The sequence below is a fragment of the Siphateles boraxobius genome, unplaced genomic scaffold (assembly GCF_051911475.1).
Source record: "Siphateles boraxobius isolate OS27281-9 unplaced genomic scaffold, OSU_SipBor_1 130, whole genome shotgun sequence".
Lineage (NCBI taxonomy): Eukaryota > Metazoa > Chordata > Actinopteri > Cypriniformes > Leuciscidae > Siphateles > Siphateles boraxobius.
Window position 1 is genome coordinate 30,455,172 of NW_027508734.1, and position 24,339 is coordinate 30,479,510.

Here is a 24,339-nt window from a genome sequence, read left to right on the forward strand (position 1 = left end):
GCGTCACTCATTTTTTAAAGTAATTAGTATGCTAATGCGTAACGAGCACGGTGCACCTAGCTCAGTCTGTCAAAGGTCATACGTTGGTGAATTAAAATCTAACGAAAATAAGTAACTATCAAAGAAAAAGGGGTCTGGACAAAGAAACTGCTTATGATAGTCTAATGGGTCAAAATAAAAAAATATGCCGTTTGTATCTAATTTTCATTGTGGACTTGCTTTTTACTTGCATATGAGGACACAAAATGGGCTGGTATATTCTTCGTGTGTGGCATCACTAATATCTTCAGATTCAGCATGTATATATAGAGAAGAGGCTGATTCCATGTGTGGCGTGCCCCACCTTTAACCTAACCCCTAAGATATTTATTTTGACCACAGCTGAGGAGAGAGGGCTTCCTGAAACAAAACCTTTTACCAGTTGCCAATCATGGTAAGGCATAGACCTGATGAGATATGAGGTCAAATGTCTCAGAAAGTTACTTTGGTTCACGTTTAAAGTTTGAATGCAGAATATATTTTTAATGTAGCTTTGGTCATTTTTTTTGTACCCCAGTGTCCCTTCCAGTGCCCCTCTGAGAAAGCTGGAGTCCTCTTTTGTGCGTCTGTATTCGACCGGAACCTGCTCCGTCCACAGCTGCTCTCCTGCTTTGTGATGAGGAATGTGTCATTTCACCATCTTTCACACACTAATCTATTTATCTTCACTTCCCTGTTTCTGCACTTTCTGTATTCTTCATTCAATTTTTAAATATTCCAGTACATAAGCTGCCTTTCCCTTGTGCTTTGAATTCACAAACTTGACAGTGCTTTTCGAAGAAAAAGTCAAAGAATAAATCTGTGCACAATGTTTTGAAGAAAAATCTAATCATTTTAGTCATCATATTTGAATTCGACTTGTAATTAACTAATATATGAATGTATTTATTTTCTTTCTTTAATATTAATAATGTATTCATATTCTCTTCATAATTGTGGCATTTTGCTAGCATCATTTTTCATTAATCACAATAGTGGTGTGAACAGTTAATAGCTGACTAAATTCAGAGATGCATATTGAAAGGGGCCCTTGCAAAATATTCTGGTCAAATGCCTAAATATAAAAACTGGCATCAAATCATAATTTATCTAAAAGAAACATGGCAGAATGTCACGAGAAGGCCACTGATCTCAGAGTAAATGTTCATGAAAAATATAACCTTTTAAATAAAAGCAGTATTTTGAAGAAAACCAAAGACATTTTATTATTTCAGTCCTAATGTGTTGGAAAATGGCAATAAATTAACATATTTTATATTCCTCCCTTTCTACAGGTTGAGTAACAACAGACAGTTGATTTCTGAAAATTTAGAATATTATTGGAAATGTATAGTCTGGAATCAGTCTGTTTCCTATCAGATTTTTAAAAATAACAGTAGATACAGGTGAAGCAATTATAACAATTACAATTTTTTTAATCTTTATCATTACCAGTTAGACATATTGTAAAAAAAAAAAAAAAAAAAAAAACACGTTTTTGGAACAGGCCTACTATTAGAGTGTGTCTTCATGTGCTTGATTAGGTTGTAATAGTGGCTGGCCTAACGGTAGTCAACAGACAGTTAATCCCAGACCGTAAAGCCATGTGTATTTCATTTGCACTGTAAAGGATTTGTGCGGATCAGTCGCTTCATGTGTCACCACCTGATATTTACTTTTCTGACTGCAGCTGTCACAGAACTGTGAAATTCATTCTACTGCACTAAAGAGGGAAGTATGTTTGATTTTCATTTGTACAATGCTTGAAGAATATCAGTTTTAATCTTCATTTTTTGACATTGTTAAAGTGCCTTGGAAATAAATGATTGGCCTAATCGTCATCCCGCACCCCCTTCATTCACCTGCAGTTCACTTGTAGCATGTTTTGTCCAAAGATTAAAAAAATAAAATAATAATAATAATTCAGACCCCTTTGGCATTAGATGCCTGAATCCTAAATGAGATAAATTGTAACAAAATGTTAGGGAAGGTGGTTATGCTGTTATAATGACAGTTGAACCCTTGTTGTTGATTATTGTTACATTCATAAATCCTGTGACCTTGACCCTCCTTACTGAAAAGCACTTTGCCACCACCTTTACTACAAGAGAACTTGTCTTGTGATCGACCATGGAATCCATAAACCAATTAGAACAGGCAGGGCTGAATCAGATTGACTGAGGCGAATGGAAATCCTGGTCAGTTGTGAGGAGAGAGACATGTTTAAATGCCAGACTGGCATTTGAATGGCATCGCGGGCAATTTGGACTGAAATGGTGCTCTGTTTTTTTTTTGTTTTGTTTTTTGCACCCTCCTGTAATACCGTCGCTGGTCTGTGTCCCATTAGGTCTAATTCTACAATTCATTATCTTGCTACCCTCGAAGATTGAGTGAGACAGCAATGAGAAACTGAGCGAGAGATATTGAGTGAGAGAATGGAGAGATTGTCATTATGGCTTAACATGCAGATGTCAATCCTTAGATTCAGTGACAGTGTTGACTGGGGCAGAAATTATTTCACAGCCTGGCAGTCCAATTTAAGATAATTTTGTTAGTTGAAAAATTTGCCGATTCAATTGGTCTGTTTTTGTCTAATTGTGCATGTTTCTATATGGCTGCATTATATCTTTTCAGGTGCAAGACTTCAGTCTTCTTTTTCATTAATTTATTCTATCTTCTCTCTCCCTCTCTTTCTTTTTCTATCCCTCCACTCCCCTTCATCTCTCCTCCACTTCCCTATCCTCTTGTAGTTCAGGCAGAAGCCAAAGAAGTGTCAGGGGTGAGTTCAATAAGTCTGGGTAATTGCGATTCTGTCTTCTCGTCCGTTCGACTGAATCATCTTCCATTAGAGGAGTGGTGGGGGGGCCCTTACCCAGGGCCAAAGAGCAATCTAAATCCTCAACGCCTGTTAAAACCTCTGCAAGTCATCTCCATACAAACACGTGGAAAATCCACCAACATGCACAAACATTTCTTTTGTTATTTTGTTGTTCTCTTCTTTTGCTGGTATAAATCAACTTTTACAAGCAGATTTAAAAACATTTAGTGACAATCTTCCGGAGTAAACGGAGGTTAAGTGTCAGGCTCAGGGCACAATAATGACAGATATGAGAAACATATTTTTTATGTTATCTTTTTATTGCTTTATAGCTTTAACTGCCCTGCCCATCAATAACCACAACACTTTCACCACCAGCAATACTGTATTGAGTATACTGGTGCAACTAAACAATTTTTTGTAATCTATTATTTCTGTATTGTTGCTGGTTTTGTGTTCAATAACCACCAGAAATGATAGAAAGGTACTTTAAATATTGCTAAAAGCTATTTTCTGAAAAAGTATTCTCACATCTTCAGTGGTCCAGAATCACTTTTGAAACATCTGGCTTTTGTATTAGATGTGAAGGGACATCTCATATAACCAATGACATGCCTGTCACTGTTAAAGGAGGACTAGGAGCAGGCAGTCTTCACGCAACCAGGAGGGGTCCCTCTTTAATGAAGAATGTGCAATACTGCCATCTGCTGACGTTAATTTGAACCAATTTTATGAACGTGTTCATTGAGAAGAGTAAAAATAAATGTGTCAATTTACCCAGTGATGGACTGACCATTCCTGCAACCCCGCTGAGGATAGAGCGGTTTGGAGAATTGATGGATGGATAATAAATAGCAAGTATGTGAAAGACACAATGCAACACTTTTTTCACTTTTATTGGGCAACTTATTTTTTATTGTACCATTTGTAATGTATTATGATTTATATTAATTTTAGCCTTCTGAATGTATTAGATAAGGTCTAACTGTATTTGTAAAGGTAAATAAGATGAAATAAATTTTTCTCTTTAATGTGGCAATGTTTAAATTAGAACCTTGTCAGATGATGTATAGGCCTGTCTTTACTTATAACTATTTGTGTATTATGCTGGTAATTTGTTGAAATAAGATTTCTTTTAAAGGGGCTATATGTAAGAATTTTCATGTAGATTCTTAATCGCTTTTTTACTGCCAATGTGTAAACAGCTTGTGACGAAGTTTAAAAAATAAACAAATAAACGAGACCTTGTGAGACTTCCATGGTTGTCTAAGCCTGTAGACTGACTTATTGTACTGTAATGTCAATGTTTTATGCAAAGAAGAGGGATTGATTCAAACTTAGTCTCACAGCCAGATCTCTGTCTCTATAATTCTATATAACTCTATAATTAGAATATCATCAAAAAGTTGATTTATTTCAGTAATTCCATTCAAAAAGTGACATTTGGATATTATATTCATTCATTACACACAGACTGATATATTTCAAATGTTCATTTATTGTGATGATTAAAACTGACAACTAATGAAAATCCCAAATTCAGTATCTCCAAAAATTAGAATATTACTTAAGACAAAAAAAAGGATTTTTAGAAATGTTGGCCTACTGAAAAGTATGAACATGAAAAGTATGAGCATGTACAGCCCTCAATACTTAGTTGGGGCTCCTTTTGCAGCAATGTGGCGTAGCATGGAGTCGATCAGTCTGTGGCACTGCTCAGGCGTTATGAGAGCCCAGGTTGCTCTGATAGTGGCCTTCAGCTCTTCTGCATTGTTGGGTCTGGCATATCGCATCTTCCTCTTCACAATACCCCATAGATTTTCTAGGGTTAAGGTCAGGCGAGTGGGATACCATGGTCCTTACACCAGGTACTGGTAGCTTTGGCACTGTGTGCAGGTGCCAAGTCCTGTTGGAAAATGAAATCTGCATCTGCATAAAGTTGGTCAACAGCAGGAAGCATGAAGTGCTCTAAAACTTCCTGGTAGACGGCTGCGTTGACCTTGGACCTCAGAAAACACAGTGGACCAACACCAGCAGATGACATGGCACCCCAAACCCTCACTGACTGTGGAAACTTTACACAGGACTTCAAGCAACGTGGATTCTGTGCCTCTCCTCTCTTCCTCCAGACTCTGGGACCTTGATTTCCAAAGGAAATACAAAATTTACTTTCATCAGAGAACATAACTTTGGACCACTCAGCAGCAGTCCCGTCCTTTTTGTCTTTAGCCCAGGCGAGATGCTTCTGAGGCTGCGTCTTGTTCAAAAGCGGCTTGACACAAGGAATGCGGCTGCTGAAACCCATGTCTTGCATACGTCTGTGCGTGGTGGTTCTTGAAGCACTGACTCCAGCTGCAGTCCACTCTTTGTGAATCTCCCCGACATTTTTGAATGGGTTTTGTTTCACAATCCTCTCCAGGGTGCGGTTATCCCTATTGCTTGTACACTTTTTTCTACCACATCTTCTCCTTCCCTTCGCCTCTCTATTAATGTGCTTGGACACAGAGCTCTGTGAAGCAATGACCTTTTGTGTCTTGCCCTCCTTGTGCAAGATGTCAATGGTCGTCTTTTGGACAGCTGTCAAGTCAGCAGCCCTCCCCATGATTGTGTAGCCTACAGAACTAGACTGAGAGACCATTTAAAGGACTTTGCAGGTGTTTTAAGTTAATTAGCTGATCTCAATATAGGCAACACATTTTTTATTAGGCTACCTCATCTGTCGACATGACGCCGGAATTGCTGAGTTTCTGGAAACCTATCCACATCGCTATGATCAGATACTCCACTAACTGCTCCTTTCTCACCGCTGTCATTTTTTTAAGAGGCAAAGGCGGAACATTCGATCCAAACGAACTTCGGTCATCGATTCTGCTTGAAGTATGGGGAATTCCTATGCCCTAACTCACTCAGAGCCACTGGAAGGGAGAAGGGCTCTTGTTAAAGTTGATTTATTTCAACTCAAGTCAAAGTTTATTTATAAAGCACTTTTTAAAAACAACAAGTGTTTATAAAAGTGCTGTACACACATATCCCATCATATCAACGGTACAAACAGTCAACATAATAAAACAACAAGGCAACTCTCACATAGCGTCAAATGCCACACTATAAAAATACGTTTTTTAGTTAGTTTTAAAAACAGCAAGTGTTTGAGCTTGTCTAATGTACAGGGGCAAACTATTCCAGAGCTTGGGTGCCGCCACTGCAAATGCTCTGTCACCCCTGCTCTTAAACTTTACCCATGGGACAACTAAAAGCGAATGATCAGCAGACCTAAGGCCGCATGTCCACCAAAGCGTTTTTAGCCAGCTGAAAACACTGGGAAAGTACACCAGCTGCGTAAAAAAAACGTTTTGGTGGACACACGGCCTAAGTGCTCTTGGCGGAGCACACAGCTTGATCAGGTCAGAAAGATATTTAGGTGCAAGACCGTTAAGAGATTTAAGAACAAACACCAACATTTTAAAATGTATCCTGAAATGGACTGGTAACCAGTGAAGAGAAGCGAGAATTCCCCCTTTCGTGTACCCGTCAACAGGACAGCTGCCGCATTCTAGACCATATGCAGTCTGTAGAGAGAGGCCTGACTAATGCCTATATAAAGGCAATTACAATAATCCAGACGAGATGAGATGAAAAAACAAGTCTTTGAAAGTCTTTAAAAGACAGGAAAGATTTCACCTTGGTGAGTTGTCTCTATGGGAAGAAACTAGCTTTAACTTCCGAGTTAATCTGTTTGTCCAATTTAAAATCACCATCCATTATAACATCTAAATTTTTTACATTGGGCTTCACAAGTGGGTTCAATTCACCAAGGTCCAATTGTATTGACTCATAAGTGCCTCCCGGCGTAAACAGCATAACTTCAGTTTAATTTTCGTTAAAACTAAGGAAATTTAGTGCCATCCAGGCCTTAATTTCCTCAAAACACTGCAATAGAGGCGCTAATGTGTGAGTATCTTTTCACTTCTTGTGTGTCATAATGAAGCCATTTGGAACGCACTGAGGAGGGAGCAATGAAAGGATACATAATTTACTCATTAGCTTCAAATGGAATGTTACCACCACAATGCTAGGCAGCGACAACATATAACTGCTCTTAATATGATATAAATACATTTAAATGTAGGCCTATGTGTGTTTTCCTGCTCTGCTCTTAACTTTATAAGGTAGGCCATTTCGGAGATGCTAGCTTTGAAAGCACATCCCTTCTCTTCAGAATGCCAGAAGAAGAAACATAAATCCAAGTCTGAGGAAGGGAAGAGGTACGGGTTGCTATCTCGTAATTACGGTTACGACATGGCAGCATAAGCTTGTTGTTTTGGTACAGTACTGTAAAAGGCAGTTGCTCTTTGTTGACAGCGCTCGGTGACTGTCTGTCTAAGGCTGTGTCCGAAATCGCCCTCTATACCCTTAAACAGGGCACTATATTTGAGGGGACAGCCATTTAGTGGTGTCCGAAACCTAGTGGACTCAGTGCACTCATTCAATCGCACAATGCACCGCAATAAGTATGCTCAACGGGTAGAGAATATACTTAAGTGATAGTCACGTGTCGAATGAATTCCCGCGTCTGACCAGAAGATGGCGCCAGTGGCAGAATCAGCCATCCACTTTCGAAACCGCTGGTCAAATGTGAGTAAAATATCATACAGGTATAAATTCCCTTGTAATTTATTTAATTTATTTAAAAAAAAATTGTTCTACTGAATCAAAAGCTTTATAAAAATCAAGGAAAAGATTAAAACTATTATGTTCCACCAAATTGCTATGATCAAATAAGTCTAGAACTAATCTAATGTTATTCATTATGTGCCGATCACTAGAGACCGATTCTCACTCTCATCTATAACACTATCATCCAAACATTCTTTAACACGCAGTTGGCCAGCTCATGTTTTCTCTTGACTTTGAATGGAAGACAATGTGTTGAAACAGTAACGGTAAAAAGATTGCTGTTTTATAAAGTTGTTTTAGTGTAAGTTGCCGTTGAAAACACAATATAAATCAAAGGGTGGGTAAAGGATTATTAAGTAGCCTATGTGCATGCACATACATAGACATGGACAGTCAATCCTAATTGCTGGTATAAATAGATGAGGGGGTTGGGGAGATAAGTTCTCAGATATTCTTGGTCCACACGAAAGGGAAGAAAATGAAGAGAGATAGTGGAGGGAGAAGGATTTATTTGGAGAAAACATGTTAATCAGTTTGAAATATATGGAAACAATATACTGGAAACATTACATTTTATATTCAAAAATAGACTTAACATTCTGGTGTAAATACCTAATTAGATTGACCAAAAGCTACAAGAATTTCAGTAATGTTTCACATATAAAAATGTTGAAAACTACTTACTTAGCTTCTCTGCTCAGTGGTGTGAGGAACAAGGCAAAAAGCAACATTTAATGCACTTAAAAGGTATTGCGTAACTTTAGCTTGACTTTTTGCAACCTAGATATTTTGAAGATGAATAGCTGGCCTTTATAGGTTATACAATTTAACTTAAACCTGAACCACCGTTTATGATTCAAAATACTATATACATAAAAGTGTTTTATTTTAAGATTCAAACTCCTGCCTGTAGTCTATTGTTGAATTAATGTTATTTGGCAGAAGAGCTAAATGTAACCAGCTTAACAACCCAATGAAGGAACATTATACAATTTGACATTATTGACATATTAATGAATAAAAAGCTTTTTTTAATAAGCACACAGGTCTCAAGAGTAAATTAATAGCTCAAAGACTGTTGTACAACATACAATTTTATTGAATTTCATTCATCATTGAACCTTAAACAATATAATGAACCAAAGTGTTAAAGACACATGCACTCACTCCTAGAAAGACATAATTGCATTTCTCTCTCCCCTTTAAATAAAGCTTTCATTCAGTTTTACATCTCTCATTCCCTGAAGCAGAGAGGTTCAGACAGAGCCTGTTACTCCTGAGAGCAACGTTTATCATGGTTTTAAAACATTTCCCTCATGTTCTTCTTCTAACATTCCCAAAATACAGCACACAGCATTTTGCTTAAAACAATTTTTCTCCAACTTACTACTGCTAGTAAAGACAAAGAAAAACATGAAGTTGTTGTTTTATCTTTTCAGAACAGTGGAAATGGTCATTGGTATCATTTGCAAGATTATCGTTTGTGCGTGACTTCTTTTAAAAATGAGTTTGCAGTCATACTACACCTTCACATATATGCAAGAACAATTTATTTATTGCTGGTTTGTTGCTATTCTGCATATGAGTCGTCTGGGGAACCTTAACATTGTAAAAAGTAATAAATATGAAAGAATACCAGGCTCAAAGAAACTGATTGCACGTAATTTGCTGAGATCCCCAAACCTACACACTAGCCCGGTGATACCTCTCATAATAGCTATAGAAGCCGCTACAGGTGATAAGCAATACACAATAAATGAAGTACAAAGAAAAAGAAAAATGACTGTACTGGAGAACAAGTGACAAAAGCACTTAATTCTATAATACAAAGGCAATCACAGATTGCAAACTTTGAGGCCTTCCAACCTTTAAATGGACTTCATTACACCATTTCAAATGATTCTATGAGTTTACATTAATACAAATAGGCATCCTTGACGTTTTAACATATGTTTGACTTTTATTTCAAGGTGCCACTTCATTTCTCGATAACTAATGTTTCTAGTTTTACTTTTGGTAATTTCAGTCAATATACTACATTAACCAGCCTGCACAAATGTGATTGCCAATCAAACCTCTCTGGTAGGCCTACTCATAATAACACTCAAGGCGGTCAGTCTGTATGGAAGTCTCGAAATGCTGCAGGTTTTTTCCCCCCCAAAATTAAACCACAACAAATCCTATATAGACAGTACACAGACCTCTTTGGATATTTTGCAGTCTTGAATTTTTTTCCCTTTGATTTCTCTTTCAGTTCTCCAGCACAAAGTAAAACACACAAAAAATGTGCACTTCCACACCACCTTTTTTCCCTAGTCTTAGACATAGGACCAGCACACACACTCAATTTGTATACACAAAGTTTCACCAAGCTATGATTTTGTACAGTCCTATATTGGCAGTCCAGCAACCTGGTAATAAGGAGACTGATGTTACCAGAAACACTACTGCAAGGAACTGTAACAATGAAGACGCTGATGGTAGTAATGAATGCCAGGGGTGTTCGAAGGTGCTGTTCATGGCACACCGGGCGGCACCTCAGACCAACCCGCTCTTTTGTTTTCTTGTATCATTATAAAGAGGAGCAAAATCAAGAGCAGAAGTTACGCTTGGACAGAAACCAGGGACACCCAATATAGTCTCAGTTTGCACGCCCTCTTTTTTGGCACTCTTCGGAGCTCATTTCATGACCTCGGACACCCGCTTAGTCATTATGAGGCTTCTCAGTCGAGCCCTGTGGAAAAACAGACAGTCTGTTAGTAAAGAAAATACAGTGTTTGCATTACCAAATAAGACAGCTTGATTTGCATTATGCCCCTAATTCCAATAGAATATAGGGCATGAACTGTACTAGAGTTGAATACATGCAGCAATTGAATTAATATAGTTAAGTATTGGAAGACAATAAAGCAATTCAAAATTCTGAACCTGGTCCAGTTAAAGCCCAGTTTCTCCCTCAAAATTGTTACTATAATTAGTATGCACTATATACATGACAAACACAAATTATACAAGGCTTGTGTGGATGGGGGAGTCCTGTAAAATATGATAGCCTCTCATAGGTCAACACTCTCTCACATGCCTCAACCAAGGGCAGCTGGCTAGCCTCCCAAGAAGAGCCATTTCTACGAAAACTAAAGATTGCTATACATTTAATCATCCAAACTAGGGGTAGCCACGAATATTCGATCTGTAATTATTATTTGAAAAATAAAAATACTATTTGAATTTTGCAACATTTGTTGCTTTGCTGGCCATGAATGCAGTGAAATCCTAAACACGGAAACTAAAACTCACAGTTATTACTAAATGCACTGGGTGGCACTCTGGAGCGTGTAAACAAGTTGAATGTATTTGATCACAGAATGTCATTGTCTGTCTCTAGGGGCAGTGAAGTTAGGGTTAGGGTTGGAATTATATGATCAAAATGATTACTGATATCAAAATGATAACATGTTGTGTGGAAACATATTGTCGGGTGAAACGGAGTTATCATACACTTCCAAACACCAGTTGAATGAGGAAAGACAGATGTTCATCACTGCATTCACGACAGGTCGGCAAAAGCGCAGCTGCACCCCAAGAGATCCGAGAACTGATCTGATAGCGAAATGATCTCGAGACATATCCTTCCCTAAACGTCTCGTCAAGGGAGACCAGTTTAAAAACAGAACACACAAAGCGCTGTAAGAAACTTCGCTTACCACACAGTGTACATGCAACATCTGTCGACGGAACGCATTTTCTCTGCACCCGGCCTTATCAGACTGAGGAGTCAATTTTAACCTAGCATGTGGATATTCTTTTTTTTCCTCAAAATGAACATGTGAAAAAAACGATAACAATATGCCGACTCGAGTGTAACTGTACGTTCTGCACGATAACTGGCGCAGTCAGCATTATTAGCGTTTTTTCTCGTTCGCTCCGCTTCATCTTAAATGCTTTTGTTTTGCATATTTTTTGTATACACACTGTTTAATGTTTTCAAGTAAAAGAAAATCTCGAGATAAAATGTAAGCTTGTTGTGTATATTTGCTAATCAGAAGCTTGTTCAGAAATGGTGACAAACGTAATGATTAAAAAAATAACGTCTTTCTCGTTAATCCAAAGTGTATAGTGCAAATTGTTTAATAGTAATCAATGTTTTACTTCAAATCTTCTCAAATGTTTCAGTGTTCTGTTAGTACTAATACATACAAATTTTAATTGGTAAGAGTTACAGGTATATTTAGAAATAGTCAGTTGAAGATATCGCTTCCAAATAGAGATTCACAGAGGTCCTGGTTTATTATATTCAGGTACATATAGTATGGGAAGTCCATTGAATCTCTCAACTGGCCATTTCATAAAGAAAGTTGAGAAAAATACTAGCAGAGCACTAATCCCAATTGGTCAAGCAAAATCAGCTGGTGCCAACTCGAAAACAAAAAACACCAAGTAACAACATGTAGAATGCACCACTTGGAGCCAGTAAAGCACTTTGACCATTAGCATGAAAAATAAGGAGCGTAATCTGCTTTCACGCCCTTATTGAGAAAGAACGAGGTTATGTCAGCAAGATAAAGACACAGCTGACTGAGAAGGCTTGGATGGGATGGCACAAACATGCCTCAGACTACAATCAGCAACTAATTAAGATGTCCAGGCATGACGTTTCAGCCCAGGCAGGCACGAGATAGTGAGGGTGTCAACAGCACTGGAAACTTAAACTCATCACTCATTACCAGGGGCGGAGCGGGGGGGTGGCTAATTGGGCTTAAGCCCCGAATGGTTTGTCAAAAGCCCCGAATCTTTTAGGTTTTTTAAAATAACTTCAACTTTGTTTAATTTCCTCTCAGAATTTCTGATGGAGCGGCAAAAAATTAAACAATGTGCGTGGTGGCGGACGGTAATGCATCGCGCATCACTCAGCTTGTTTGCCAACTGCCAATAAAAACTAACGAAGAAGAATATAAATTAATCTTCTTCGCCGTTGTCATCAGGGGTTGGCCGCTTGCGGGCTGTTGTATGTTTAAACCGGCGTCTTAGCGAGCTTACTGGCTAACCGGCTGAAGTTATTATGGACATAATAAAGTTTTTTTATACGGAACACTAACAGTAAACCTCACCGGCCGGAGAGAGATTCAGAAGCAGCGTCAGACGAGCCGCGGACAAGTGTTACATGTGAATCTGCTGTTGTAGGCCTAACACTTGAGTTAAGTGATGACAACAATTCCAAGTACAGATCAACAATATCGTCAATAAGTTATTTTTCCCCCCATACTTTAATTTAAAAAGTAAATCTTTAATATATTCTAGATTCATTACATAAAAAGTTAAATATTTCAAGCCTTTTATTGTTTTAATCATGATGATGGGCTTACAGCTCATGGAAATCAAAACTCCAGTACGCCCATCTCAAAATGTATTAGAATTTTAGAACAAAGAATTTTTATACGACCTGACAAGATCTCTAATCAGCTAATCAACTCAAAACACCTGCAAATGTTTCCTGAGAATTTAATCTGTCAGTTTTGTTCTGGTGGTGCAGCACAATGACCTTTTCCACAATATTAAAAAATTTTGAGATGCGCCTGTAATAATGCAATAAACATATTAGTATTTACATAATTAAAGGAATTGTTATGGTGAACAGTGATAATGAATAAATGGTAGCAGCAGAGTATTGCTAATTAAATGAATATCACTGTCCACAATTTTATATGTAAGCTTTTTGGGCAACGCATCATTAAGTTACTGTAACATATTGCACAATATCATCAATATTTAATGCAGCAATTCTGAACAAAAAGTATACATATTTAATAATAAGACACAGGTCTTTGGAACTTTTATTGCACACATGAGACTTAAATTATTCTCAGTGAGTTATGGTGGCGTTTTGGCCCCAGTCTAAAAGGGCTGCTATATAAGTTTTACACGCCACCAGATACCACTGTGTTTTACCTATTTAGGCAAACTTAAAAATAGTCAGATAATGGTTGCCTCTTTTTAGTTGCCAGGGGTGAAAATGAGTCATCCTTAACATTTTTGGTGTTTTGGATTCACTACAGCTGGAGAACAATTACATACAAAATAGGTTGTAGGCTCTACTCTGTGATTTTTTTTTTTTTTTACTGAGTAGGCCTAACTATCATAATTTTCCCAGGTAGTGTATAGATTTTTAGGCATTCTATTATCTCAAACAGCCTGAAAAATAGTGCATTTAGCTGACGTAACTGGGGAAAAAATCTCCAAGGGAGTATGCCCCTGCCTGGACCGCCCCTAGGTTTGGGCTAAGCCCCGAATGTTTACATCGTCTGGCTCCGCCCCTGCTCATTACAAGTTACTAATTAATTTAGGAGTGTTGTAAGAGAATGAAGAAGTGTCTAAATTTCTAGTTTTTCCTGAGATCAGGTACATTTTCAAATCAAACATTTGTTTTGGTTCACTAACACAACATCTATAAAAGTTACAAGGAAAACTGCCAACCACTTTTCAGCTAACGTTAACTCATGGGTCCACAAAGAAATCCCATTTGGATAAAGGTGCGTTCACACCGCCGCCGACTTGAGATTCCAAAGCGGCCGGAAGTCATTCATTTTCAATGGAAGCTGGCTTCTCTCAGCTGCAAGGAGCGTCAAATCCCTCGGCGTCGCGTTTTGGGCGTTTTGAGCGTCAATCAGAAAGTTGAAAGAAGCTCAACTTTATGGTAATGAGCTATGACGCGGTTCAGCGGCAAGCAGCGGCAAAACGCCAGAAACCATTCAGAATAAAGACGTCCTTCACTCTGGCTGATTCCGGAGAAACATACGATGTGAAATGTTCCTACCAAAACATTACTTCCGAGAAAATGGAGGAGAAGCTGATAATCGCTGTTGCTGGGTTTCCTATCATATATGATATGACGTTGTTTGCTTACAGGGACCAGTTACAAAAGAACGAGGCATGGGAATGCAATTCATTTGCTCACGGTGACAACGATTTGACCAATTGCGCTAATGCAAATAATAGCCTAATGCAAATAATAATAATAATAATAATAATAGGTAATTATTATTTTTTTCCCCGACCAAATGTGACCAAAACAGTTATAAAAATGCCGTCATTATAAAAGGTTTTTTCAATGTATTGCTTGTTTTTTCTGTTTATTACATTTCATGTTGTGACACTTCTCTTCTCCCTGCTACGTCAGAGCGTCCAAAGCGTCAACGAGCTTCCCCGTGCTTTTTCACAAGCGTCCTTGACAGAGCGGCCAGAGCTTCTTTGACGCTCAAGTCGGCGGCGGTGTGAACGTACAGTAAAGTTCTGACCTTCATCAAATACAGTAACCGAAGCTAAAGTTTGTCATTGTGCTGCCTTTTATAAATGGAAAAACTTGGATCCCAACTACGTCTGAATCAGTGTATGAAATCACAAACGTCTTTTGGTAATGACTATCTCAAACGTTGTTTACAAAACTAATCCTGTCTGAATTATGCTTAAGGTTGTATGTTAAATTGTAAACATTGAAACTGTTGTGTGTAATAACCTGGGTCTGAGTTTGGTTTGGTTCCTATATCATTCAAGTTTGTTATTATGAAAAGAACTAAGCATTTACACTGAGTGCTGTGAATAGCTGAACCATTCCAGGATACAAAGTTTCACTTTTGCTTATGTGGGTGTGCCCCATTTTAAGTTTCATTTCTGATCCACTGGCCTAGTGCCAAGCACTCCAGGAAACTAATGAAAATACTTTTACTGAGTGTACAGGAATGATTTCATGGAATATGAAAGACAGGGGAAAAAAGGTTGAAAAAGAAAATATGAGGAAATGTTTCTCACCATAGCTAGCTGTCGGCCGATATTTCCTACTGTCACTCCACCAGAGAAGAATATACAAGGCAGCCACGAACGTACATACAAGAAGTCTGGAGACGTATATCTGAGAAACAAATAATAAAGCTCTGAAACAACTAGCTAATAACCTGTAACAACTGTTAAATCCAAGCTATTGGAGACCAAACATTCTGACATTCAGACCAAAACACTTACAAAAATATAATATCTGATGACTAGAGCCCGACCGATATATCAGCGAGCCGATATTATCGGCCGATATTAGGCATTTTCATAACTATAGGTATTGGCATTTATAATGGCCGATAAATCAATATAAAAAAATGCGGGTGCGGTGATTCATGTAAGGGTGGTGCTGCCAATAAAGCACCTAAAAGCTGTCACAATTAACTGGCAAAAGCAATGATATGAATACATCAAATATAGCAAGGAGACATTTTAATTGTTTATTAAACAAGTGTTTTCAGTCATTGTGGGCTGCAAAGATGAAGTTGAGGATGCGGACTCGTGATCTTTGAACGCGCCAGAGAGAAATGTACATTTCAGAAGGATTACATAAGCAGAGAGCAGTTTGTCTTTCGTTTTGATTTGTTCTGTTTAAAAGTAGACATTTTAGTAGACGCCTCCGTTTCGAGATTATCTATTGTCTGTTACATTTACTTCTTATTTATTAAATCCAGGCATTTGGTTGATGAAACATTGATTAAAAATTAAGATATAATTAATACAAAACGAAATGGACTTTAATGAAAGGCTTTGTGCTTTTTGTTCGAGGTCTATGTGAAAGTTTTAAAGCACTTTAGTGCCGCTTTCGGAGCTTGTCACGTCCGTTTTTTCCTCATAAATGCGAACACGAAAAATACAATAAAATGAATATTATATGTTCTGCTGAGAACCAACCCTTCTTCATCCAGTGGGTAGTAGACTATTACTTTTGATTTGCGCAGTGTAATTCACAGAATTGATTTCTCTGCTGCCAGCCTCTGTCACGTATTGTGTGAGCTTGTGACTATTGCAAGCGCGCAGCTGAGAAGTCCTGATTATATTGTCTGCTATATTTACTTCTTATTTATTAAATCCAGGCAATTGATTGATTAAACTGATTAAAATGCGTGGCGCGAGCGAAAAATCTCCGACAGTAAACGGATGGCCCATTCTGCTCTGTAACGGGTGCTTTTCCGCGTCTCGGGTAAACAGCTGTTGCGACGCGAGCAATAACGTCCGCGTCTGGTGTGTAGACACCGTGTTAAAGCTCGTTCTGCCTATAACGCTACATTACAACATCAAGCAATATTCCAATAATTGATATAATAACAACACTTTATATAGGACCATTTTGCATTAAGAGTAACCTAGTTTCACGTTTAGTAGGTAGCCTACATTTTGCTTACTTCTTATTTAAAATAGTATAAAAGTCTGTACATTATGTAATTAAAAACGTTTTCATTATGATATTATAAATTTTACTTTAGTAAAAAGATCTGAGTTCTTCCTCCACTGGTAGAGATTAGAGGAATTAAGACTAAAAATAGAAGATAATGTCAAGTGACACTTTTGATATATTTATTGATACAAGTTGTTTTATATAACGTGACTAAATTAAAAGACAAAGTCGTTAGTGAAGATAATGCAACAGTATTTAGAATATAATATAACATGCAATGCAAACTAGTTTGGTTACAGCTCAAATGTATCATTCTCATTCTATCATTCCCCCTGCCTCCATTACATATCTTTGTCACACAAGTGTTTGATCACCACATTTGAGTGATCATTGCAAAACGTTTATATATTTATTCTGTTTATACTGTGTATTCTATATACAGTACCCATCAAAAGTTTGTACACACCAATAGGAAAGTGTGTCCAAACTTTTGACTGGTACTATAATACACATAAATAATATTGCTACTGTACACATAAATAATATCGGCCGATATATCGGTATCAGGCTTTTTTTTATCGGTATCGGCATCGGCCCCCAATAATCCATATCGGTTGGGCTCTACTGATGACTGAACATGTTCTACAACCGCAGATCTAAATATGGAAGCAAGTCTGTAACTCAGCCGTTACTTGGTAATAGATGACACAATGTTTCCACTGCATGTGTGTCAGTCATAACTTACTGGTAGATGCCATTGTAGACTAGCAGCTGAGCAATGAGAGTGGCTAGAAAAGCAGTGGTCAGCCCCAAACCAAAGCCACTCCTGGAACGGTCAAACGTCCACCACAGGCCCAGAGACAGGGCAGCCAGAGTTAATGAAAGCTGCACATTATTGGCAAAGTCCAGTTTCTGTGAGGTACTTTGACTTAAGTAAATAATTAGTTAGTTGTAGTTGAGCATTTTCCATGGATAAATGTTAACAAATGTTTTGAAATCTGTTATCTTGGTTTAAGTACAGTAATAATACATATGTTTTTTACTTAAGACTGGAATGCAGTACACTTTTTAAAAGTGGTGTGGTATATTCCAGTCGAGTAGCACTGGTAAGGATACAGCACTGGCGTGATTGATGCCCACAAAAACAGCAATGCAGCGCATCACACTTGCCCACTCCCGTTTAAACTTGTGTGGCTCTCCGAGATGGCGATCCAAACAGGGGTACAACAGACCAACCACAGCTGCGGAAAGAGAAAATGTAGTGCTTTACATAACACTAATTCTCAAACAATGTGAGAAAAGAGAAAGTAAAAAAAAATCACATTTGATGTCTGAATCTAATTTCAATGTTAATTATGTTCAATTTAAATTTGCTTGACCTGTTTAATAAATAAATAGATGACATTAGTATAGACATATATTAAGTCACATTAAGTGTAAGTTCACAAAAAGTACTACTGAAAAGGATGTAGACTGTGTATGTGTCCACATCACCACTATGTGGACTGTGAGGAATGCAGGAGGCGGAGTTTCATTCATTTAGGTTGCACACGACTTCCGTGTTTCTCTTCTCGTCTAAGTGGCATGTTCGGCGTACCAGCCAATGGCGTGCCTCCCTCGCAGCTCACCCGTTTTGAGCGCAGCCAATGAAAAAGCGGCACCCCAAGAATGAACCCGAATGCCCGGCTGTTTCCAGGGCAGTACTTACCGATAGCGACAAAGCCCAATGTCAACAAAACTGCTCTCAACCACCAGTCTAGGTACTCTTACGTAATGTAAACACGATATCAAAAGGCCCACAACAAGTAGACCGTGTTTGACTTATCGACACATACAAAACAGTGTATTCGAGCCCAACAGTTACTGACTTACCAGCAGCTGTGCCGCAGCAGAGGGGAATCCACCAGGCAGAAGAAAACAGAGTGTCCAGCACTTCTTCTGGGAACAATGTAACGTTTCTCTGGATCTGTAGCAAGTTTAACACCAAGGCGAGAACTACTCCAACGATAAACAATACAAGTCCCCGTCGAATTAAATTAGCGGACTGAAGGCTGTGCAGAGAGCCGTATGCATGGCTCAGCACTGAGGTTATGATGGACATCATTTCACCCGTTTTACAAACAATCCAGCTGGGGCTTGACAGGTCCTTCGTCTTTACACTGGTTGAACAGGAGCAGCTCCAACAGTGTTCCTCTAGTCTTGGCATTTGGCACTGTGGGAATCAAAAACGTCATGCATGAGAAAAAACGCTCAAATAAACGTTGTAATAATGTTGCGCTGCAAATACTTAAAATCTTACAGACAAACTGTTCTAGGTGAGTTGGTGGAAGTATAGGCTATGAAAACCCACCTTGATCCTTAGGCAGTATCCTCGTCTGCAACACGACTGTGCCTTTTAAAACTATTTTGCAAAACGCGGCGCAAGCAAAATATGGTTTCAGATGTGTTGTTTGGTCATCTCTTCACGAAACTGCTTGCCTTTTTTCATTCCACATAGAATACTGCCGCACGCGCGTTTCCTCTGCAGAAAACAAGCGCGGTCATGTCTGGTGAGTCGCGCTGGCCAATCAGAGAACGGCGGGCCATATGACGCGAACGCACGCCACCTTCCTCTCACGGACACGCGTTGTTGATGTTAACGTCCTGTCAGTTGTGTGTGTGTGTGTGTGTGTGTGTGTGTGTGTGTGTGTGTGTGGGTGGACTGACGTGATGATGACAAAGAGTCATGCAAAGTTTTAAACTTCTGGATTTCTAAATGGTTTTGATCTTACTTGGCCAAAATCCTTTTCACGGAACAATTACACTGATTCGAGATTTTCAGTTTAGCGTACAGAGCCCCTGGGACATGGTAAAGAAGAACAAAATAGATGGCAGGGAAAATAAGTCAATGCTTTAGCGTTTTCTCGCAAATGTTTTGCGTTACCACGACAAACTTTGAGTTTGCTTGCAAAAAACACAAAAGCTTTTGCAAGCGAACGCAAATGTTCTCGGGGTAGCCTAACGCAAAACATTTGCGAGGGAACGCAAAAGCATTGACTTACAAAACTGCCTGTTTGGGAAATGAAGTTGTACAGAAAGCATTATGTGAATCTGAACACTTCTTGTAAACTAACAGGCCCTGCGAGTGCTTGAGATGAGGGTGTGTTGGTGCTACGTGACAGCGTGAAGTAGCCTATAATTGATGCGTGTGTTGGACAGTGGCCATGAGACTGAAAGGAGGGAATCGGGTCATGATGCTCAGTGGGCTGTTCCCCCATTGTAAATAAGCTTGTGTACACATAGTACATTTATTGATTCAGAACAGAGCAGAGTTCAAACTCTCACCTGAGTCGAACCACTACTCACTAGATAAATGGGTCAGATGTTTGCCCTTTTTAAGAGCGACCATCAACAACTAAATTCTCAATGTGGCTTATCATTCATGCGAGGACATGTGATTGCATAACTTTGCTAACATGGTCGCTTTCACAAAACAACATAGCCGACATTACTGACATGTGGTTAGCATTGCAGTTGTGTCTGCATTTCGGTTGTGTCTGCCTTGTTATTCAAGCTCAAACAGTAGGCCTATGTCTGTCCTTCACCCAGAAACATGTCAAAAGTGCTATAATGGCTGGTGTTGAAGATCCATTCAAGCAAGTAAGCCCCATTAACTGCCGGATCCAATTCAATGTTCAGTTCAATTAGATGTATTTGTCTTGCGCTTTTCACAATACATAGCCTATTGTTCCAAAGCAGCTTTACAAAGAATAGTGCCAAAGGCGACAGCAGCAGTTGAAAAACTGTAAGAACTTAAGTAAAGGAGGAAGAAACTTGGGAGGAACTGAGAGTAGGCTGGGGAAGCCTTTCTCTATAGGGGCTGGCTCATATTTATGCAACAAATTTATGACAAAGCATAGAAACAATCATAGATTTATTTGTAATGCTCAGGAGCGGAAAATAAGCAATTATTTTGTAGAGCTTGGAGATTAACAGAAATCCATTGTGAGCTTACTTCACATTATCCGGGTGAAAATACCAAAACTCACAGCTTTGGAATGTGAATTCTTTTTAGCTTCTGGCTAAAGTGAATCATCTTTCATCTACAGATTGTTTTTCTAAGTGTTGAGACTTTTGTTTAAATCCTCAGGCATGCACAACAGAAAAGCAATGACTTGTGATCAATAGTGTGATCTTTTTTTATATATATATATATATATATTTTGTAATTAAATATTTAGTGACTTGTTATTCTGAGATATCAGAGATTTAGTGTTCTCATTCTCATTTACCCACACTTGGGAAAGATGCATTCTGCAATTTGTAATTTCCTTTATTTCAAGTGCGGAAAGGATATATATCTGCTCAAAAACTTCTTTCATTCCATTACTTTTAAAGTTAATAATGATTAAATAATAATATAGATGAATTAGAACGGTATTTCAGCTTGAATGCAAATTAAGTGTACACCTTTGAATAAGTTTTCCTAAATACACAGGGGTTTTACATTTTTTAAAGTCAGTACACATTTAGTATTAGGATGAAATCAAAGAGCTGAAATCTGTAAACACAAACAAAACTATCTTTCAATCTTACATTGTTTTGGACACAATAAGTTCAGTCTCTGTTTCCTCAGTCAAGAATCAATCAATTTTGAGACATGATGTGACCCAGGTGAACAGGCTACAAACAATAATCTTTAACCGTTTCTAGAATACATTTTCATCCGTTTCTGTCCTCTAGAAGCTTCAGGTTCTAATTTAGCCTCATGAACTGAAGACCGCATTCAGTGGCATAATGAGCAGGAAGCTCATGCAAACACAGATTTTTGCAGGCTTGATTTAATTTTTGTCCGGCTGAGAGGACAATACGCCATGTGGAAGTTCTGCCATAGTGACTTAAACTCGGCAGTGCTTTGTGGCAAAACATCTGTGTGGCAATGTGTGGGAGAGAGATAACGTCTGGGGAGGGGGAGTGGGTGGTACAGAAGCATGAGGCAGACAGGAAACTCCCTACGGCCATCCTTACTCATATTACTGAGGTCCCAGTGAGGCTCTTCTCATCCTTCAACACCACGCGCACATGATTTCATACAGTTATCCCACTGCAGCACTGTATACAAACATTTTATTTTTCTTCTTCTCCACAAATGTTTGCAATCAATTCAGCTGAGCCACTTTAATGAACAGACACCATTCAAAATGTAATTTTGACTATAAAAGAAAAGTGGCGGAGCCAAAGGTAAAAAAAAAAAAAGTCTTTACTTGCATTGACCTGTAAGAGCTGAAGGACATGGTACTGAATAAAGAGAAATCAGGGAAAAGAGAAGCCTTGAAATGGCTGGTAGAAACGTGATTGTATAAAATGAAAGTGAGGGCATTCAACAATGAATGTAAGGATTTGAACACAATAATAATAATATTTTATTTCATGTTATGTTAAGAAATTAATAATTATCCTTAATCATTCAAATATTACCACTTCTGGACAACATTTAAAAGATGAAAAAATGAAAATGATGTCATCATTTACTTATCCTCCTGTTGTTCCAGACCTGCATGACTGACTTTCTTCTATGGGACACAAAGGATGCTATTTTGAAAAAAAAAAAAAAAAAATACAATGGAAGTCAATGGGAACCGAAACAGTTTGATTCTTCAAAAAAATTCTTCAAAATATATTCTTTTGTGAACAAATGTAGGTGGATCACATCACATTTTGTGTTCTAGAAGGAAATAAATGCATAGGTTTGGAATGACATAAGGGGGAGTAAATGATGACAGTTTTCTTTTTTTCTCCATTAAATAATGTATCATTATTTATGTTACAAATATAATTACTTGCAATGAAAGTGAGGAGCATAAAGGAACATTTTAGCAAAGCACTGTTTATGTTTTGTATTTGTATATATACAAACACATTTGCAATATAAACGACTCACGTTTGTCTCATTATTTCTCTTTATTTATGCAAAAAAGAAAAAGAAAAAAATATTTTATATTCATCCCTGCCATCCCCATGCAGTCTCTCTAGACGCTTCAGCAGCAGGATGTTATGACAGATCAAATGAATCCCAGATGAAGCGTGGCAGAGATTAAGCAGCAAGTCTGGGTGGAATAGTAGCATATTCAAAATAATGAAAATGTTAAAGTGGCTGCTTTAAATTGACTCATCAGGCGAGACATCCTTATGCCCTCCCCTGACACAACATGAAGTTATGTGGTTGAAATGTTCTAATCCATCCTTTGAGACACAGGATTAAGCTCAAGGGCCAATTTTATCCTCTTTCACAGAATTGTTCTGGCAATACATTGCTGGGTGAATGCTTGTTGATGCGTTGCATTTTGCTTACATATATTTTTCCCGTCCTTTCAGATGTAAATACAGAGCTCATCTTCATTTGCTGTTGGACTTAGTTTTTGACTTCACCTTACCATTTTAAGAATTAAACCTTCAGTTGTTTCCATTGATTTATCATTGGATATATATATATATATATATATATATATATATATATATATATATTGGTATTCAAAGCGCTTTACATATGGAAGGGGCAATCTCCTCAACCACCTTTTGTTGGGTCCTCTAGAATCAACACTCTTCTGCCTTCCGGACAAAACTTAAAAAAAAAAAATCTGTTTAGAAAAAAGCAAATGTGCAAAACAAGTACTTGAAGATTTAAATTGCCAATGAGAACAGCTCCTTATTTGAATAACCATTGTCGCTGTTGGAGAATGCTCAGCAGTTATCATTTGCAAGTTAATTGGAGACAAAATATTCTAGCAACAGTAACACATAAGAGCACATTTAGAAATAGAGCAAATGTACTATAATTATAGTATAATTAGTCTGTGCTATATGATCTGATTTTCCTGCTAAAGTACAAAGGTTTTATGGGCTCAGTATCGTTAGCCAACCTGCTGACTGCCAAAGCACCTTTTGGTTGAACCAACCAATCATGAAACAGCAACATGTGGGTGTGTGACAGACACTGGCAATGTTCATTCATAAAAAAGTAAGGTACAGTTACAGTGTCTTAAAAAGTACATAGAGTACACTGTTTATACATTTGCTGCTTTAATAAGACCGTCTGATTTTTAGTTTACAAGGTTATTTGTCTTGTGCACAAAAGGTCAGTGGCAACTATACACAGAAATGCTTTAATGAGGCACAGACATTCTACAGAAGTGCTATTAAACAACAACACCAGAAGACAGAGGGTGGGAGGAGAGGAGGGGAGAAACAATTAATGTCTTCTTATCATGGAGCTTAAAAATATGCTGGTTTATCAAATGTACATATCATTCATAAACAGCTTTATCAGCTAATGACCCATATAAGGCAGTACACCGATTATTGAGTCTTACTTTGTGTGTGTGTGTGTGTGTGCTGGAAGCATGTGAATCATGCCACCTCCCACAAACTCTGGTTAATATTTAATATTTGTTCAAAAATCTTCTAGTGGAATGTTATTTCTGTCATCATTCTGTCAACAACAATAACAAAACAAAAAAAGCTTTTCTTCCAACAAATGAGAACAACAACAGAACATGTCACTTTTAACCTGATATTAAATTATTTTCTGACTTCAGCTTTGTTATACAGCAACCAGAAATGTAATGTTTGCTGCTGTTAGAAGATG

At 38.0% G+C, this 24,339-nt stretch overlaps 1 protein-coding gene and 1 long non-coding RNA gene across 4 annotated transcripts in view; one reads left to right on the forward strand and one right to left on the reverse strand.

Annotated features, from left to right (window-relative positions):
- Nucleotides 1-3,991, forward strand: part of LOC143737576 (uncharacterized) — a 37,302-nt gene extending 33,311 nt beyond the window's left edge. Inside the window, exons 4-5 of one of the 3 annotated variants that reach the window (XR_013203672.1) lie at nucleotides 382-433; nucleotides 557-790. This is a non-coding gene — a long non-coding RNA (uncharacterized LOC143737576). Of the gene's footprint in view, nucleotides 1-381; nucleotides 434-556; nucleotides 791-2,768; nucleotides 3,299-3,466 lie in introns of those variants that run through there. The other 2 variants (XR_013203671.1, XR_013203673.1) reach the window with 2 other exon arrangements.
- A 4,598-nt stretch (nucleotides 3,992-8,589) lies between these two features.
- On the reverse strand, nucleotides 8,590-19,291 carry insig1 (insulin induced gene 1). The gene is made up of 6 exons (XM_077229117.1): nucleotides 19,066-19,291; nucleotides 18,588-18,927; nucleotides 17,832-17,956; nucleotides 17,461-17,627; nucleotides 15,317-15,416; nucleotides 8,590-10,247 (listed from the first exon to the last, which is right to left on the reverse strand). Exons 2-6 carry the CDS (start codon nucleotides 18,919-18,921, stop codon nucleotides 10,218-10,220), a joined length of 756 nt encoding a protein of 251 aa, XP_077085232.1. The 5' UTR covers nucleotides 18,922-18,927; nucleotides 19,066-19,291; the 3' UTR covers nucleotides 8,590-10,217.
- Between the last annotated feature and the right edge of the window lie 5,048 nt (nucleotides 19,292-24,339).